Here is a 19,823-nt window from a genome sequence, read left to right on the forward strand (position 1 = left end):
CTTGGCTGTCCACCACCCTCCGACGACCGTCACAACATAAAAAATTGCTGTACTGCCCTCCTTGACATATCTCCACTATTTTATTTTTATCTTTTCATCTTGACCTCTGATTTCCATTAGAACTCTAACTTACAAAGCTACCTCCACCTAAATTTTCATAATCATCCTACGGACGGATCATTTCAGATCTGGTTCGTAACAGAAGGTCGAGAGCAGAGAAGCTAGCGACAAAAGAGAAGAGGAAAAAAGATAGTTTTAATAATCAATTATAACTTAAACCTAAATTGCTCTCCATATTTATATTGGAGGTTAACTCAACTCGACCCGACTCAACTAGCCAGTTAACAAAATTAAGGGACAAATATGTTTAGACTAAAGCATACCTAAACTAACTCATGATATAGGCAAATAACATAATCTAAAATGCAAAGAAAAGAACTAGACCTATCCAACTCAGTTGGCCTGCTAGCTTTGGCTAATTCAGACTCCGACTCGGATTCAATCCTGATTGTAACATTAACTTAAGCATTTTATTAAGATTGGTTAACAAAACTAATAATAGAGTGTTTTTTTTTTGCATATTTAATAAAATGAAGGATTTACAAATATAATAAACACAGGATACAAATCATAAAAAGGTAAAAAGACAAGGTGTTAAATGTAAATTCTCTCTTTTTTTTTTTAAATTATAATAGCGTTCTATCATTTAGGGCTCTATCATTTAAATGTATATGGGACAACTCTCCCATATACAAGACTATAATAGGGCTCTATCATTTAATTGTTATCACAGCAGCACATTGCCAATTCTATGCATTCTGTAATATTATATGATAACCTTACTCTCATGTTCATGTTCGCAATAAAGCTCTATCCCTTCTTAGTCAGATAGATAGTATGGGATTGACCCCCTTTTTTTTGTTTACTATTACCATGGATGATTACAATATCCTCTATTAGACAGAGTAGAAGTAGTTGGCTGGCCTTTCAATTCCTCTATATGTTTTCACTTCTAATCAAGTTCTCAAATTTAGAGGAATTATGGCTTCTTTTGCTCAATTCTTCTTCTGTCTAGTGACTCATACAATACTCTTCTTGCTAAAGCTATCTCTCAAATCCCTTCAATCAACATCTTATTAATGAATCACATTTTCTAAAAAAAACTAGTTATAATAAAGATATCATCAATCTTATTTCTCAAAATCTCCTATCCGTCTATTATCGGTATCTCTATTTATTTTAGAAATATATTAAATACGAATATAATTTTACCACTGTCAAATTGGTTTTTTTTACTCTATAAAAACAAAGAAAAGAAATTATCCACGTTATGTGTACCCTATCCCCTCAGATATTCTTAATCTTATCTTCATCTCCTTTGCTTTTGAGACTTTGGGAACCGCTCACCACCGGTTACTGAAGCGATATCCACCGGTCGGGTCGGTTCCAGATCTCTCCCCAGTATAAAATTCTAGCGAGTTGCAACTTATTAGAAGTCTTCCTGTGGGCTAAAGATCTCGCTTTGCCCCGTTGCTTGGGGATTCCTCCAATCTCTATAGATCCGTAAAGATATTTCTCTTTTAAGGTAATATTGCTCCCTTTTTTTTTTGGATTTCTTTTGATCCGTTCTATTGCTTGTTAATTTCTTTCGTTATTTTAGTTCGACGTTAAATTGTTGTAGGTTCTTGCGCGGATCTAGTAGTGGTTTTGATTGCTTGCGAGTTGGATTGGATCGGACCATTTTATTTGGAGTTTCATTACACTTGATCTCTGTTGACATTTTTTTGATAGTGGAATAAAGAGTTCATGTAATTAGGATGAGAGTTATACGTTCTGGAGTTGGATTTTTGTTTGAGATTTTATAATTCCATTAAATTATGGAACTTTATAGTGGAATTGGTTCAGTAATGGACTTAGGTAGTTTGCTCTTATTGTGCGCTGAATACTTAAAACTTTTATCAAGTTTCTCAACGAAACATATGAAAGAATCTGTTGCCGGAGGTTTTTGATGTAGGTTCGACTTGCTCAAAATTTGATCTTGCTGGTTCTAAATGCATTTTTGAGTGCTTTACAGTGTACGATTGGGGGTTATGTTTTAGACTATTTTTATACTTCCAGCCATTAAGAAGCATATGGTCTTTTTGTTCTATCCACTGGTTAGCTCCTAACACAAATATATGTGTAAGTGAAAGTTGATCTTTTTGCCAAAATTGAAATATCTGCAAATATCGAGATCCAGGAACTTGTTCATGCTTGGATTCAGAGTCAGAGGATTTTATTTGTGTGCCTTCTTATTGCTTCTTAATTTATATTGATAATTAGTGTCTAAAGGTTTTACCTTTAACCTTTAAGCACTTCTTCTTTTTAATTTTTGCAAACTTTTGGCAATTCGGTCTGATATTTGGATTGCTGTCCTTAAGATTATCACATTAGCCTTATACTTTAATGGGTTTTCTGTCAAAAAAGTTAGGTTCTTCTGGAGATGGCAGATGATGAGAAAGTGGTAGAAGGGAACTCTTCCCGTGGAGCAGACTGGGAAGTCGTGTCTCTTACTGCATCTACCTATGCTGCTGCACCAGGTCCAAAAGATGTCAGCACAGATGACGACAGTAGAAAGTATTTGCACAAAGATGAGAAAGAATCTTCTGGTGAATTATTTATGTCCAGTCACTTTGTATTCCCACCTAGCGAGCATGAGAATCTACCGATAGGACCTGAATTTGGTGAAATCCATAGTGAAAGTGAGGGTCAGGAAGTAAGTGCTGCTGTAGATGATTATGGTGATGAACCCAGTAAGGTTTATGACAAAAATGTGCAAGGAGGACCCAGTGCTGACCTACAAGGAGATCAGTTCTTTGAGAAGGGTCAAAGCCTTTCGGCTCATGATCTGGAGTCTAAAGAGGGTAAGAGATTGCAAAGTCTGAATTTGGTTGCCAGAGCATGGTGTTTTTTTTTTTTTTTAAATTCTGACTTTAACGTTTTTCATACTGGAAGTGACATACTCACCTGGATCAGACTCTGATGAGCATGATGAACCATCTGATCACAATTTAGAGTCTCGGAAGTCTGCCAAGCATGATGAAGAAGATAAACTTAATGGACATGGCCTTCCTTGTGAAGCATGGTGGAAGAGGCATGCCACGTGTTTATATCACCATGCGAAGGAAGCAAACACATTTTGGTCTGTTGTAGTGGCTGCGGCCCTGGTAGGGCTTGTAATTTTGGGGCAGAGATGGCAGCGAGACAAATGGCAGTGTCATCAACTTAAATGGCGGTTCAGTGTTAGCAAATGAGGTTCATTTTTTTCATTTGCATCGTAAATTCCTAAAGATATTATGCTTTAAACTTGCATTTGAGTGCTTTCCTGTAAGTTCTATTCTTCTATTCTAATAAGTTATTTTTTACGATTCCTTTAGGTTTGACAATACACCAAGTCATCAACTGTTGTGAGATAAGCATAACTTGTATTAGATTCTTTTATTAACCATAATAAAGTTACAAGTAATTTAAATTAATTGAAATTCATGAATATGAAAAAGAACACAAATTTAGATTGGGTTTTTAGCCTTCATCTAGGAGTGGAGGTGAAGAAATTTGTGCATTTAAGTGTTGTGATACGATGTCCCCTTTTTGGCTAAGGTTCAATCTCTTCCGATTTTCAGATCTGGACTGGATTTGGAACGGAACTTTGTAAATAGATCCCGAAATATGCTGCCGTCGGATTGACCTGAGATTTTGATATATTGTAGCCCCGGAAAAGAGCTTTCCAACGAATCTAGTTTCAGGCGAATCAAATGTAGGGATCTCGAGATATCATCCGATTAGTGGACGAACGTCATGGGGTCTAATTAGGATCTGTGGATGGAGGCATGAGATCCTAGATAATGGTGGTTGGGGATGGACTAGCGTTAATAGGGTGGCACCGGTGAAAAGTGGTGGTGGAAGGGTTATGGTTGATGGAAGGGTTAGGGCAATTGTTGGATAGATTGAAAGAAGGGGGAGGAGAGGGCCACCCCTAAGGGACTAGGGTGATTGGCCGGTCGAGAGAGGTTAGAAGCGGCATTGCCGGGGATCGAGAGAACGAGAGCGAAGAAGACGAATGAGGCAAGGCAAAACTCAATTTTTCAATAATAACTCTATGGTTGCCATCCACATCCTTTAGAGGCTACCAAACAATTCAAAGTTAACCCTAACTAGTCCATTATCGCCGACCGCGTTCAAACGCGCCCGCTCGCGTTCGAACGCAAGAAGGGGGAGGAGAGGGCCACCCCTAAGGGACTAGGGTGATTGGCCGGTCGAGAGAGGTTAGAAGCGGCATTGCCGGGGATCGAGAGAACGAGAGCGAAGAAGACGAATGAGGCAAGGCAAAACTCAATTTTTCAATAATAACTCTATGGTTGCCATCCACATCCTTTAGAGGCTACCAAACAATTCAAAGTTAACCCTAACTAGTCCATTATCGCCGACCGCGTTCGAACGCGCCCGAACGTGCGACCGAACGCACCTTGTTTCCCACTTCTCGGATTTGCGAACGCGATGTAGGCGTTCGAACGTGTGACCGAACGCACCTGTTTCCCACTTCTCTGGATTTGTGAACGCGATACAGGTGTTCACAGCGCGTTTGAACGCATCGTTCGAATGCACAATTCACACTCTCTGGACGTGATGCAGGCGTTCACAACCGCGTTTGAACGCACTCCATCCGCGTTCGAATGCGACTTACAGAAAACTTATTTTCTTAGGAATTAAACATTAAAACAAGAAATAAAGACATCCTTAAAGTGAATCCATGCTCGAGACAACATCGGTGAAGTCCGAATCGTATCATGTTGACTTCCTGGCTATTGTACATTGAATGTGGTCTTTGCTCCTTTTTGTCCTTTTGCTAACCATATCCCATATTCTCCGCCTCTCATATCTTATTTTGCTTGACCACATCCATTTTATAACCTGATCTTTCACACAGCAATGCTTGTAAGGCTTTAAGATTTAATCTCAAATGTGTCCACTTGTAAATGGGTTGACTATAGAAGACTAGAAATGGTGGTAGGAAAAAAAACATTTCTTTTGTTTTACCGAAGAATAGTTGATTTTGTGATAATAGTTCAATAAAATGGGAGTAGTTCTACAGTTGAATTAATTCCTGTGCTATTAATGGTCCTTTAATCCCCATGGAACAGATGAAGGCCTAAGTAGTTAGACTGAAGGTGATGACCTAATGGAAGTTTCCTCTGACAATAACCGAATATCATTTTTGACATAGTACTAATGTACTAGTTTATGTTTAAACTGCTCTTTCCTACTGTTGTTACAATGGAATTTGATCATCCCTTATGAGAACTCATTGTCCAGTCAAGATAACCTTATTGCACCTCTTTATCTTTTCTTTCTCTCAATAGATGAGGAATCTTATTTTGGTGACTGTTCTTAAGCAAAATGAAGCTTTTAGATATGCAGTCGATCGCATACTATATTTTCTTTTTTGATATTCTATTGCAATGTCTTCCTGTTAGTTTATTGCTATGGTTGAGGTGGTTATAAAATTTCAAGAACATAAGCTACTTAACATGTAGTTCCATATGAACATCTTTAGTTGCAGAACTGTCCAGCTGCACATATGCATAAGGGTTAAAATGTTAGGTAGAATGATTTTTTTTGGAAGTTACCTTTATCTAGATTTTTTTTCCTTCTCTTTTTTCCTCAAATTTGTAGAAATTAAACCTTGAGCTATGAATTTTTCTTTTGTGAAGAATGTTGTGTTCATATTTTAGGGGTTCTGCTCATTTGAATTCGTGATATGATATTAAAGCAAAACAAACATATCCAAAATCACAAGAACTATTCATTATTTTGATACTTTTTATCTTTGTGATATCAAAGTAAAACAAACATTTCCGACGGGTAAGAGTTGCCCAATGAGAATGTTAAGGTGGATATGTGGCGTTGCTGGAAAAGATTGAATAAGGAATAATAATATCAAATAAAATTTAAAAGTAGCACCCATAATTTAAAATTTAGATGGTTTGATATGTCCAACGAAGATCTTATATTGCAACCATAGGATTGACTTAATTAAAATAGAAGGTTCCTTAAGAGGAAAAGGAAAACCAGAACTAATTTAAGGGAATTTGTAAGGATAAAGGAAATATATGAATATATGATAGCACTAGATCTGATATTGGAAACACAGTCATGTGAAAACCCAAGGCATAGATGTGTCCGTGGACGAAGCTTGTCAGACATGCAAAAGGTGTCCAAAAATTAATATTGAAAAAAAAGGAAATGGACATGTTTGGACAAGGTGTGGGTTAATGGGTATAGATTTTTGATGGAATGATTACTAACCCGAACCAATAACCTATTAGCCTCTAATACTAATTGACTAGACCTAAAATTCAAAACTTTTCAAAGCCCTAAATCTAAGGGTGAAAACGGTTTAGATATAGATTAGATAGTGCTCAATTCACATCCGGATTCATATTTTTACTTTAAATACGGATTTGGATACATATATTAGACGGGTAGCAAAATTTAAAACTATATTCTAATTAAATGGATATAGATATTTTTCGGATATGGATCGGATATTAAACTGATATAAATACAAATTAAATCTTAATCGAATATGAATACAAACAGGATAAAAAAATTGAATCTTAATCGGATACGAGTACAAAATGAATCTATCACTAACATCTATACATAAACAGGAAAACTTACAAAATCAACTAATAAACTCACAATAAAGCATCAATTGCTAAAACTTACATGTCAAAATTGAATTTGACGCAAGGGAAACCTAAATAAATAAACTGCAAAGAAATGAAATATTTCTGCATTGCATAGTTTGTCATGTTGATCATTTAGACAACTTTGTCTTGTAATAATAGATTCAAAAACTTAGGAATTATTCAATGTCGCTGTTTGGAGTTTGCATATAAATCTTAAGATAGATTAAAGAGTAAGCAGACCTGAAGAGTGAAGACAACAAGATTAGCTCAGAACACAGAGAAGAAGATCCAGCTGGTTAAAGAGACATTTTTATCTACCAAATTATTGTAGATCCAGTGAAGATGGAAAGAAATAGAAAAGAAGATTCAGTGGAACAGTAGAATGGCTTGACTATCAGTAGAGTTTAGAAACAGTATTACTGTGCTGAAGTAAAATTGCAGAAATGCAAATAGCGTCAAGAGATTCTATAACATTCTATTTGATCCACTAATATAAGAAGTACATGTATCATGGTTGCAGCTAGATTAACATACATGGATGAGTTTGGCAATTAAAGGAGCTGGTAAGAAATTGCATAAGCTTCAGAATAACGTTCACTCTCTTATTTATCTATCTATCCACACAATGCCTTCTCCCGAACAAGAATTGCCTGCAGGAGACCACTTCAGTTTCTCCTCTCCAGTTCAGGGTACCAATGATCATCCAAATGAAGTCAAGTACGATACATGGTGGTCAGTAGAAGAGAATATCGACGTCTCAAATAACCTCCACAATGGACAGATGTCTGCTACAGCAAATAAGATTGTAAGAAATCTAAGCACTTCAGCAAAATGAGAAGCCAAAGGAAATAATGATGTTCAAGAGTCATCGGAGTTGCCGGAGTTGATGGTCTAGGGAGCACCGCTGGTGTCGGTGGAGAGGATTTGACTAGGTTTGGAAGGCATTCCTACCAAAGGGATCAAATTGGAATCACCTTGAGTGCATGACGGCCCAAGCTGCAGAAATCGAGGCACAGTGCATCCGTTGACGATGGTGGTGATTGGAGGGTTCAATCCGCTCCAAGTTTGCAGAGAGGGTGTTGCGAGATGTTGAAGGAGAAGGGGAATGAAGTGAGGGTTGTGGAGTAACCCAACACAATTGTCGGAGAGAGTGAGGTGGGAGTCAACAGATCATCAGAGTGAAGGAGAGAAATGGGAATGTGTTTGAGTTTGAGAGATGTGGTGGCTTGATGATGAAGAGAGATTGAGAGAATGACAGTTGAGAAGGTAAGGTAAGTTGTGGTTGTTGGGTTTTTATGTTAACAAGTCGGGGTAGGATGTTTGTTAATATTGTATAGTCATGGGTAAACGGATCCTATATTTGATTCCGTATTTGAACAAATATATTATATTGGTATATCCGAATTCGGATTAAGATATTTTAATAAATTGCGATCCGTATTTGTATTCGGGCCGAGTAAATTAGTTTGACCCGTATTCGATCCGATCCAAGTCGGATAGCAAGTCGGATCGGATCAAATCCGATCCATTTTCACCCTTACCTAAATCCCTTATGATCCTAAAAACCCATCACGATCTCCTTCATCCTTCCTTATCGAGAAGACAACAAATTAGTTCCAATATAAAAGGCATTTTTGGTGGCCACCATGGCAGAGGCCTTGTCGGGGAGGTGCACTGGCTGCACTAAGCCAGAAGGTGTCGGTGAGAAGCGGGTGACCACATGCGCACAAGGAGAGGACGAGGATGACTTTTTCTTCTTCTTGTGATACCCGCTAAGCAAGAAGGTGTCAATGCTATGCGGGTGACCACGTGCTCGAGGAGAGGACTTCTCATGTTTTCTCTCCTTTTCTTTCTCTCTCTATGTTAGGAATCGCTTTTGTAATTAGTCATAAATGACCACCCTAGTTGTCATGTACTATGCACCCACCTCTCACTAGGTGTCATGCACCACTATTTTAGATACATTAATAAAATAGACACAATAGTTATATACATATTTGTGAATTGTGATCTTGTTATGATTGTAAATTGCATTAATAAAAATGCTATGCAATATTATTTTTTATTTTTATATATAAAAATGCTAGCCATCTTGGTGCCTGCCTTTTAATACACTAGTTGGTTCGACGGCGGTTGGTGATGATGGTGGAAAGTGGTGGTAGCCTCTTAGAGTTTTGATACTCTCTCTCTCTATTTGCATGTAGAGGCAGCATTGCTATAGTGGGTGGGCAAACCCTGTTGTTTTTTTCTTGCTAGCTGTTAGATCTTGTTCCATTGATACTATTCTTTCAATTTAAATTTAATTTGAGCATGGTAATCTATTAGGTCAGCAATTTTTTATTTTACAGGTATCAATAAACTTTATATATATAACATATTTATTATTGTATTTTAGACATGTTTATATCCTATTTTTTCAAGATTTTTTGTATTTTGAGATAAATAGGGGAAGAATGATCTATACATTCAACCTTAAAATGTTTGGATCAAAGCAAGGTTTTGAAACTTGATATCGGGATAGGGATCGGTTGTTAGAAAAAATAATATGTATTAGCCGATCGTATTGGATTAGATTATTTTTTATTACGTAAAATTTTAAATATAGAAAATTTTCTAAAAATAATAGAAAAATAAGAAAATAAAATTAATTGCATATAAAGTCTAAAAATGAAAGAAAAAACTGACTCAAAATTATAATGAATTTCGGCTTGAATTCGATAGATTTATATACTCGTCAATTATTACTGCAGAATTCTTTACTATTTGTTCTATAGTAGTAAGAAAAAGAGGAGTTAAAAAGTGAGTGACAAAAAAAACAAAAGAAACGATAAAACAAAAACTCACTTGAGTTCTATAGCTAAAGGGGTTCATCGGATCAACCATCAAATGAGCTTGGTGAAGTATGAGAGTGGGATGAGAGTGTATGTGAGATATAAGATAAAAACTAAAAATTTTAAAAGAAGATAGTTGAGGACATCGATTACTATTGTCTCATAGAATCCTAAGTTACATATATTTTAGATCGTCTTGAATCTTTAAAGTATTTAGTTTCGGTTGATTCGGCTAATACGGTTGAGACAGATCGGTTGATCCCAGATTGAAACTAGTTACCAAACTATTTGTTTGGGTCCGGATCGGGATCGATTATGGCCAATCCCGATATGGATTGGCTGATCCAACTCGGGATTGGCCGATTTTGGGATCCATGAATTAAAGGCTTTGTTTTTCTGTCATCGTTGCTATGTAGTATAGCATCAAAGTTGTTTCCAATAGTCAATTTATCTAGCTTATCATGATATAGGACACTGGCCATTCTAATTAGTTCCATCCCTGATTGCAGCCTCTTGTGATCATGTTTTGAAAGACTGTAAGTGGTAGATAAACAGACTGAAATTGCAGCATGAGCGGACGGTTAGAATTCAAGGCAACTTAGAAATGTATAACCATGGAAATCCATTAGAATAGTACAATGTGGTCCCAAATGTCTGTCAATGTTGAGCTATAAATTCTTGGTGAATAGATGAGATGGACGTTGATATCATTCATACGATTTACATGTTGATGCAGCTGCATCTATTTATTGTTGTTGCGGTACATTAAATTTTGGTGCTCACTGTTAAGTTTTCTCATTTTGACGCAGGATGAGTGGAATGCTGGAACTCACTGCTAAGACGTTCTTGTGGGTGATCGCTATCACAGCCCACTGATACACGGTGCCGGAGCCTCTGCAAACCTTCCATTCGATTATGATGATGACGATAAAATGCACGGTGTGGGAGATGGATTATTAATTTGCATATGTAGGTAGGATGAATCTTTCATATGGAAGGAATAGAGTAATAAATTCACAATATGAGCTCGTCAGGATACTTTGAATGAATACTTTTAATTTTATTATTATTATTATTATTATTATTATTTTGATAATTAGAGATCAGACAAAAGGTTAACTCTGCCCCTAAGAATTGAACCTTTTGTTGATGGTCAGCATATAAGGGCTCTCCTATAGTAGGTGTTGATAGTGTGACTGCTGTCACTTTGCATGAATATTTTTTATGTACATCGTTTGACTTTTGAGGATCAGAAGATTCAGATCATAATGTGTTTTGCCTCCAGTATTTTAGTTCAAAATGAGGCGCACTTAAATAATAATAATATTCTCCTTAAACTTGCGTCAATTAAGATAAAGTCTCGTGCCTTTTGGTTCTTCTATAAGGTTGAAAGATTTTGTATGCCATATCATGAAACGATCAAGGTTCCATATTTTCTAAATAGTGTCAGGGTAAATAACGGTCATCACATGTGGATCTTCAAATTTTTATTTTTTGCCGCTAAAAATTACACTTAAAACCCTTAAATAAATAAAAATAATAAAGGTAAAGACGCTGTGAACTAGTGAGACAACATGACTTTATTATATTCCCATATTGCCCTTGACTTTGGTGGGATTTTGTGAATAGTAACTGTGTTTATTCCCGACACGCTCTTAACTCATCTCTTTACTGAAACCAATCTCTCTTCTCACTAACAATCTGCCGTCGTCTTCAACCATGAAGGTCTCCAACCATGAAAGGATGTGATAAGCTACTCGATACAAAGATTTTGAAGTCGATTAACGTTACTCCCAACTAAGATCACCTGTCTCGAAGTCGATTTGGTATTCCTCTCCTTCGTCTTCTAATCATCTCATGCGTTCTTGAAGGTAATGTGAGACAATATCTAAATATTTTTTTTTTCTAAATCCTTTGAGTGTTCTATCTGTAGATGTCGAAAACTGTACTAGGTTAAAAAATTAGGGGTTTTTTTTTGTATTGCTGCCAAATGTGAGTACATGTCCATATAATATGCATGAATTTATTTAAAGTTTTGGTCCTTTTATACATTTTTGTTAAAGTTTGGAGTGAGTCTATAATTTATACATGAGATAGTGTTTGTGATACCTAATATATTGGAAATTAGGCCTTTTTGTATTGTTGCCAATTGTGAGGGCATGTTCATATAATATATATGTACTTGTTTGAAATTTTGTTCCTTTTATACTGTTTGGTTAAATTACATAGGAATGCATTTCTAATTACATGTAATATGCATGAATTTTATTCTAATTATATGTATTATTCATTTTTCAGCTTATGGTCCCCAGTAGGTTAAATATTAGGAATGTGCTTGTGATCTATTATGATTTTTATTTCTTTACATGAGAATGTGTCTTTTTTCATAGATAGCTGACCCTTGTCACACAATACTTTGTAGATCCAATACTACCTACATGGATAGAGAAGTTATAGAATGTATAGTTGATCCAGACTATATGCCATATATAGAGGTTATGGAGTTGCTTTAAGAAACTAGAATGCCCTCTAAATTCTAAATTATATTTTAACCTTCCTAAACATGATCTAAGTACTAGTATGAAAGAGATTAATAATAACAAAGATGTTTTGACAATATTTGTTGTGCATGCTGGTATTGAAAGAGCGAATATCTACATTGATGTGCCATAATGAATAGCAATGAAATGCTTCATGAGCCAATATTAAAAAGCCCTGGTATTGAAAGAGTAGTTAAAGCTACTTATGATGTCTTGGACAAATTAGGAATAATGAAAATATATTATAGAAAGTTTTAAGGACAAGTCAAGACCAGACCAATATTATTGATGATCAGCATATGCAATGTGAGAAATGTGCTGAGAAATGTAATATGAACATCTAAACAAGCAGGATGAAACTACCAAAAAAGACAATAAAGGTGCTGAGAAATGTGCTGAAGATGAAGATAACATAAGAGAAGATGAAGTTGATCTGGGAGAATATGAAAACTAGATTTATAATTATTCAAGTAGCACTGATAGGAAATGTGATAGTTATAATTTTTCTGATGAAGATTTTGTTGGAAATTCTGAATGTGAATTCTAATGAAAATTCTGATGTAGAATCCGAGAAAGGAAAAAGAAAAAGAGGAGAGAAAGATGACAATTTTGAGAATGATGATAATGCTTTCGACAGTAGTGAAGAGGTTTATGGTCCACCTCTCTCATTTGGTGAGGAGGAAAAACCTAAATGTCCTGAATTTAGATGTTAGAGGGACTTATGCAAACCAAAGTTGGTTCTTGTAATGAATTTTCCAAATGTGTAGTCTTTTAGAGCATTACTTAAAACATTTCATATTAGAGAAGGCTATCAATATAAGTTTCTCAAGAATGATCTTCTAGAGTTATAGTTATATGCCGAAATGAAAATTGCTAATTAAGATGTCATGCATCTCCAATGGAAATGACTAAATCTTTTCAGATTAAGAGTCTAAGAGGGCCTCACTTATGTGGAAGAGCTTACACCAATTCAAAAGCCAACTCTAAATGGTTGTTAGAAAAATATATGGAGCAGTTAATGGACAACCCTTATTGGAAAGTGAAGGCTATGAAGAAGGCAGTGAGAAGAGATTGGATGTAGAATGTTTCTAGTATACAAATTTATATAATAAAGAGGAGCACTATAGAAGCAATTGAGGGTAGCCCTAGAGAGCAATATTAAAAGTTGTGAGATTATTGTAAAATGGTGATGAGATAAAATCTTGGAAGCACAACCCTACTATAAGTGGAAAGACATATTGCTAATGAACCACCAATTTTTAAAAGATTATTTATTATGTATGCTGCACAAGTCAAATGATTTCTTAATAGTTGTAGGCCTATTATTTGCTTATATGCTTTCATCTAAAAGGGCCATATGGTGGACAATTGCTTCATGCAGTAGAAATAGATGGAAATAATTAAATGTATCTATTAGCAATTGCAATAATAGAGGTTGAGTGTAAGGATAGCTGGAGTTAGTTTCTAGAGAACTTTATTTCAATGATTGAAAAACCAAAGGAGAAGGGATGGGTATTTATTTCAGAAGGTATATACATTTGAATTATTTCACTAACAATAATTAGTTATTTCTTATAAATATACAGGGACTGGTACAAACATTTGAGCAGCTCATGCCTAGATAGAGCATAGGTATTGTGTTAGGCACATGTATGCCAATTTTTTTGAAACTATTCAAGGGTAAAGAGTATGAAGACCTTATGTAGGCAACTGTAGGAGCTTATACAGTCGACAAATTTTAAGAATTTAGATGCTTTCAAAGAGCTAAATGCAGAAGCTTATGTTTGGTTAATGAAAGAGAATCCTGCTTGTTGGGCTAAGAGTAACAAAATCTTATAATTAAGTGTGATAGGATTGTGAACAACATGAGTGTATCATTTAATATATACGTGAAGGATTGTAGAGATAAACTAATTATTACAATGGTGGAGATAATAAGAAGATAATTAATAATTAATTACAATGAAAGGTTGTAATTTAGTGCTACTTTCAAATATAAAGTTTGTCCCAAGATTCAGAGTAAGATGGAAAAGAGGAAAATAAAAGCTAGAGAGTGCGAGACTATGTATGCATGGAGTGTAATTTTTGAAATTAAAACCACATTCAGATCTTGTATTGTTGACCTACAATCTAAAAGATACACATGCAAACTTTGGGACATCTCTGGGATACCATGTTGTTATGCAGTTGTTACAATATTTGCTAACCAAAGACAATCAGAAGATTTTGTTGCTGAATATTTTCATACTACTTTTATCAACACTTACAACTATATGATTTATTATATTCCTGATCAGTCAGAATGGGTTCATACATCTTTTGATCTTATCATGCCTTCACATTATAGAAAAGCCCCTAGTAGACCTAAGAAGAGCAAAAGAAAAATTGAAGATGAACCTAGAAATCCTTATCTTGTAAGGAGACATGCCTCTTCAAGGTGTAGATACTGTGAACAATATGACCACAATATTAGGACTTACAGAATAGCAAGATCAACTGGAAGTTTCAGAATTGCTGCAAGTTTCAACTAGCAAAACTAACAGAAACATCTAAGGGCAGGAGCAAATTCAAGGTGAAGGCATCTAAACTATTTTCTAATCATCAACATTTCATGATCAGCACTGTCTTTCAGCATCAATCTTCGTTAAAAGGCAAATGTGTGTAAGGAAGTGAAAGATGTGAAGGAATTGGAAGAGGTGAAGGAAGTGGAAGACCTAAAGAAAGAGAAAGAGGAAGAGGCCACAACATCTTAGGAACTTAAGAATCAATAACCAACTGATTTGTTTAAATTAGTACTCATTATGGACAATGTTAACTTAAAGTGTCTTACAAATGTTGGTGGTTTAGTGATATCAAACATGTTGCTAATTTTTGGTAATGTTAAACTATTAGTCTTTGGTTGACGTTAAACTTGTTAGTGTCTTAGTTATGTTAACATTTATTGTAACATATTGTAGACATGTTTAGGTGATGTTAACATTTAGATTGTGACATGAAATAGTTTTTAGATACGATGTTGATGTTTGTTTCAAGTGTATTAATGGTATGGTATGGTATGGTGATATGAAACAATATTTGCGACGGATAAATTTTTTAATTGTGTATCTTAATACACAATAATTTTAGAATTTTATAAAATAATATTTGTAACTGATAAAATGCTTAGCTGTGTATCTTAATGCACAATAATTTCATAATCAACCCTCCCTTCATTATCAACTAATAATAAGTTCAGAGCAAATACATGTTTGATAGATTTCTTGATTCATTGCCAATACAAACTAATAAAACTAAACTTACTGCTAGAAGATAACAAACAACAAAAAGTCTTCTTTCCCTTTTTGTAGAGGATGTAATCTACTTCTGCAACTCTTCACATCTCTTTGGCAATATTTTATTAACTTTTTTGTAATTTTTCATTAGCTTTAATTGTTCCTTCTCAAACTGCAGACTTTTAATTTGTTCATTCATGCCATCAATCTTCTCCCTGCCAAAATTTTTGCCTCGTAGACATAATGGAGGATCCACCCAACAAAAGAAAACAACAAGAGTTGGAATTCTGTAATGATAAATATAATAAAATAGTTTGTAAAAAATATTTAAATAGATCAGTAAAATTATCTAGAAATTTTGAATTTAACATTGGAATTTATACAACCTAGGAACCTTCTTTTAAGATTATTCTCTGTGAAAGAAGTCCTCAACGCAGCTTTTATTTCACAGTGGCAATAGCCGTTTCCTTCCCTAGCTAATTGTGATTGAAAGGTGTTGATATTGCTGTGGGTAGAGGTTATCAATTCACAAGTAAAATAGAGAGAAATGAAGCTTCAGAGAAGAAGGGGAGTAGAGGAGTAGCTAAGCTTTTGATGAAAAGGGAAGAGGAGAGAGCTAGAAAGATGGGAGAGAGATAGGAAGAGGGAAAGAAAGGAGTGATCTAAGCTTTTGGAGGAGAGGAGTTTATTTGGGATAAAGATGCAATGGAAAAAAGAAGAAAAAGAGATATTTTAGTCAATTAGTTTTTATTAAAGTAAGGAATGAAGGTGTCTGCTAAGAATGCAACTAATTTCTATCAAAATGCCTGATGAGGTATTAATAGAAAGGTCAATTTTTTTATTATTTTTATTTATTTAGGGGGTGTCATAATCAGTCTTTTTTCTTCTCAAAATAGATCACCTTGCAAACTTAATACCAAAAGCGGTTAGTAAAATATTTTATCTAAAAAGAGAAAATGTTTTGGTAACAAAAAAAAAGGCCAACTTAGAAATAAATTTATTAGCATTTTATTTAAAATAAATTGTTGGTAAGTGCAACATTTTACATATATAAAAACCGCTAATAAAATTAATATTTTATTTTGTTAACTTATATATTATCAATCTAAAAATAAAATACTTACTATAATAAAATAAGTCTCTCTTGGTATTAAGTTTGGGATGACTTATTTCTGTAAAAGGAAGTCTGAGTTCGAAAACTTACTCATACGTTATTTTTGTTCATTTTTGAGAAAGGAAAAAATTATAAAAAATAAAAAATAAAAAATAAAATCTCTTTGCTTGCTTAGATTCAGTAGGTTGGTTGTTTAATCAAGTACAAAAAAGGCCCCATGAGAAAACTAAGGCTCAGATCTAAATCTAAATCTAAATCTAAATCTAAAGGTTGCCAACCACGCGAGCGAGACCATCTAGTAGTTGACCACTTTATTGGCTTCCATTCCCGGCCTTCCCCCACCAGACCCTGGTACTTAATACCATCATCACTCAAGCAATCAAGAATACCTCCCACCACTCTAAAATCCAACCCAAATCCAATGCCTCCCAACCCCACCATCGTCACCCTCAACGTCGGCGGCCAGCTATTCCAAACCACACCCGAAACCCTATCTCAAGCTGGACCCGACTCCCTCCTCTCCTCTCTCTCCCTCTCCTCCTCCCCCTTCTTCCTCGACCGCGACCCGAAGCTCTTCTCCGTCCTCCTCTCCTTCCTCCGCCTCGGCCGCCTCCCTTCCCTTCCTTCCTCCATCTCCCTCGATGACGTCTTATCTGAAGCCGATTTCTATTCCCTCTCCCCCCTCCTTCTCTCCTCCTTCTCCAATCCTGACCTCTTCGATCCTTTCACCCTTCTCCCCTCCCTCTCCCTCCCTCTCCCCGGCCGCGATCCCGTCACCGCCCTCTCCGCCTCGACTGCCGGCATCGTCTCCGCCCATGGCGGTAAGCTTACCGCCTTCGATCCTTTCCTCCGTCGCCGAGCCACCGTGCTCACCCCCTTCCCCGCTATCGACTCCCTCCTCTCCCTCTCCCCCTCCCTCGCCGCTGCCGGCGCAGTCGACTTTGCGGGCCTCCATCTCGTCCCTCTCCACCGTCACCGAATCCCGTCCCCGCCGCGCGTCCTCCACTGGTCCCCTCACCCCTCCGCAGCCAACTCCGGCAACGTCTTGTCCATCGCCGCCTCCCCTGACCTCCTTTTTGCTAGCTTCGAGTCCTCCCGCCGCAACGCCAGTGCCATCGTCGCTTTCGATCTCGAGACATTCGAGCCCCTCTCCGAATTCGCTCGGATGGAAGTCTTCGGCGCCGAGATCGACGCCGCGATCCCCTCCTCGAAGCTGGATTGGATCCCCTCCTCTAGCCTCTTGCTCTCCGCCGGTTCGCACGCGGGGCCCAGTGGGTTATCCGGCAGCGTCAGACTGTGGGATGTGAGGACAAAGAACGCAGTTTGGGAGTTGAAGGAGAAGAACGATTGCTTCTCTGATATCGCCGCATCAGACGCCTTATCTGCGGTGTTCAAGGTCGGGGTGAACTCCGGGGAGGTGTTCATGGTGGATTTGAGGAAACTGGGCGCGGAGGAGGAGCCGTGGACTTGCATCGGAAAAGGGAGGAAGGCGGCAATAGGAAACGGCGGGAAGAAGGAAGGGAGCGGATGCCGGATCAGGTGCGGCGGGCGGCAGGTGTTTGTGAGCCGGGGAGGGGATGTGGAGATGTGGACGGAGGTGGCAATGGGGGAGGCGGCTGCGGTGGAGAAGAGGAGGGCGGCGGATTGGGCGTTGGAGGAGAGGGTGATGAGGAATAATTGGATGGGGAGGGAGAAGGATCGGGGAGGGAAGAAGATCACACAGTTGACTCTTGGGGGGAATAGGATGGTGGTGGCCAGGAAGGATGAGATGTGTGTGGAAGTCTGGGAGAGCTCAAGGAGGTGATGAGGTAAAAGAACTTCTTCTTCTTCTTCTTCTTCTTCTTTGTAGGTGATGTTGTGAACTTGATTTATATGTGAATATATGGGAAATCCATCCTTGGTTTTGTTTAGATAATGATTTGTTTCCTTCTTTCTATGTGATTTCTGGGTGCTTATTAATAAGATGGTTTCCTTTGTGCCACTACTAATACTGGATGCAACTCTTGTGCTTGCTGAAGGTACATTTAATTGAATGTCTGAAGTAATTGCAGGCAAATTGTGGCCTAAATATCTATTAAGTGTGATGGCATTGATAGCAAATTAGTACAGGGTGAGTTCTTCATGGTGCCAAGTTCTCTTGACAACAAGTCTATTTTGTTATGGTAGAGGAAATTTTTGTTCCTGGATAAGAAGTTCAAGATGAATTTGGCTTAAATTCAACATTGCCATGAGGTTGTAAGTCGATTTACTCGAAACCTTTTTGGAAGGAGGTTGAGTTTAGTCAGATGGAAGGGAGAACTCTCTGGCGGCGAGTTTGTTATTAGAGAATATCATAGTCAGTCTCATAAATCATAATGTGATTGAAGAACATACTTGTGTTAATTGCAAACAACAGATTACTGCAATCATGTTCTTCGAAAACAGGCTTGTTATGCGCCATAAAAAAATGTAAACTTGAGAAGGGTTTTGTACCAAAAAAGAGCTTTTCACATTATTTTTGTCCAAATTTATTACTGTTCTACTATTTTTGTTTATGATTTAGAAAAATAAAATAGTTTCTGGCTGGTGCATTCGAACGCAAATAGTTTGATTCACGTTCGCACATATAGAAAATAGGTTTTGGCCATTCGAACGCAATTGAGATGCATTCAACATGCGACGAGTAAGTTGAGTCGTAATAAGATTTGTTTATGATTTTTGGATGATTGGCTAGTCTCTAAATATGTAGAAAAGTAGCTTTTTTGGATTATTGATCATTGCAACTTGTTCTCATTTATGCTTGAACTATCTTCTCTCTCCTCCTTTCTCCCTCTTGAAATTCATCCCGAGCTTTCGTCTTCAGTCGAGGTTAATCCTCCGTCGCTTTTCCCTTTTCCCTCTAGTGACCAACCTCATAATTTAAAATACTAATCTATCCACCGTAACATAATCATCTCCCATAATGCTAACTACATATTTCACGTCCATCTTGCTACCTCCTAATCTTTGGTTATTATTTTCTATATAATTTTTGATTTACTCATTCGATCGCTGAGATTCTGATTGCATTGGATTCCTAACTCTTAGAGGAACAACATATCCGAATAACAGATTGATCAAACAGTTGGATTGATTCTAGTTACCTCTGCAAATTTCGTGCTGAATTATGTTCAAATTATAAAATCGGATAGAAAATCATCTTCACCCAAAAGCGACTATAATATTAAACTACTATACTTTTAACTAATTAGGCAGCCACTTAGATTTGTGTAAGTAAATTGCTCATGCAGAAAGTAGAAAGCTTGTTTATAAAGTGGCTCTCTCAATCATGACTTCTATTAATATTAGATAATAAA

At 36.8% G+C, this 19,823-nt stretch overlaps 2 protein-coding genes across 6 annotated transcripts; both read left to right on the forward strand.

The window, feature by feature from the left end:
* Positions 1-2,482: 2,482 nt before the first annotated feature.
* Positions 2,483-3,293, forward strand: LOC140783991 (ATG8-interacting protein 1). The gene is made up of 2 exons (XM_073131169.1): positions 2,483-2,903; positions 2,995-3,293. Exons 1-2 carry the CDS (start codon positions 2,483-2,485, stop codon positions 3,291-3,293), a joined length of 720 nt encoding a protein of 239 aa, XP_072987270.1.
* Positions 3,294-3,303: 10 nt separating this feature from the next.
* On the forward strand, positions 3,304-18,982 carry LOC140785247 (BTB/POZ domain-containing protein At5g41330). 5 transcript variants are annotated; one of them, XM_073133042.1, is made up of 3 exons: positions 3,304-8,002; positions 10,372-18,296; positions 18,507-18,982. In XM_073133042.1, the coding sequence occupies exon 2, from the start codon at positions 16,706-16,708 to the stop codon at positions 18,290-18,292; it is 1,587 nt and encodes a 528-aa protein (XP_072989143.1). In that variant the 5' UTR covers positions 3,304-8,002; positions 10,372-16,705; the 3' UTR covers positions 18,293-18,296; positions 18,507-18,982. The 5 variants fall into 5 exon arrangements, with proteins under 5 accessions (XP_072989143.1, XP_072989144.1, XP_072989146.1 ...); XM_073133043.1 differs by having other exon boundaries at positions 18,540-18,982; XM_073133045.1 differs by lacking the exon at positions 18,507-18,982 and having other exon boundaries at positions 3,304-7,294; positions 7,388-8,002; positions 10,372-18,403.
* The last annotated feature ends 841 nt before the right edge of the window (positions 18,983-19,823 follow it).

Source organism: Typha latifolia, chromosome 3 (assembly GCF_019914945.1).
Source record: "Typha latifolia isolate L0001 chromosome 3, TyphaL0001v2, whole genome shotgun sequence".
Classification (NCBI taxonomy): domain Eukaryota; kingdom Viridiplantae; phylum Streptophyta; class Magnoliopsida; order Poales; family Typhaceae; genus Typha; species Typha latifolia.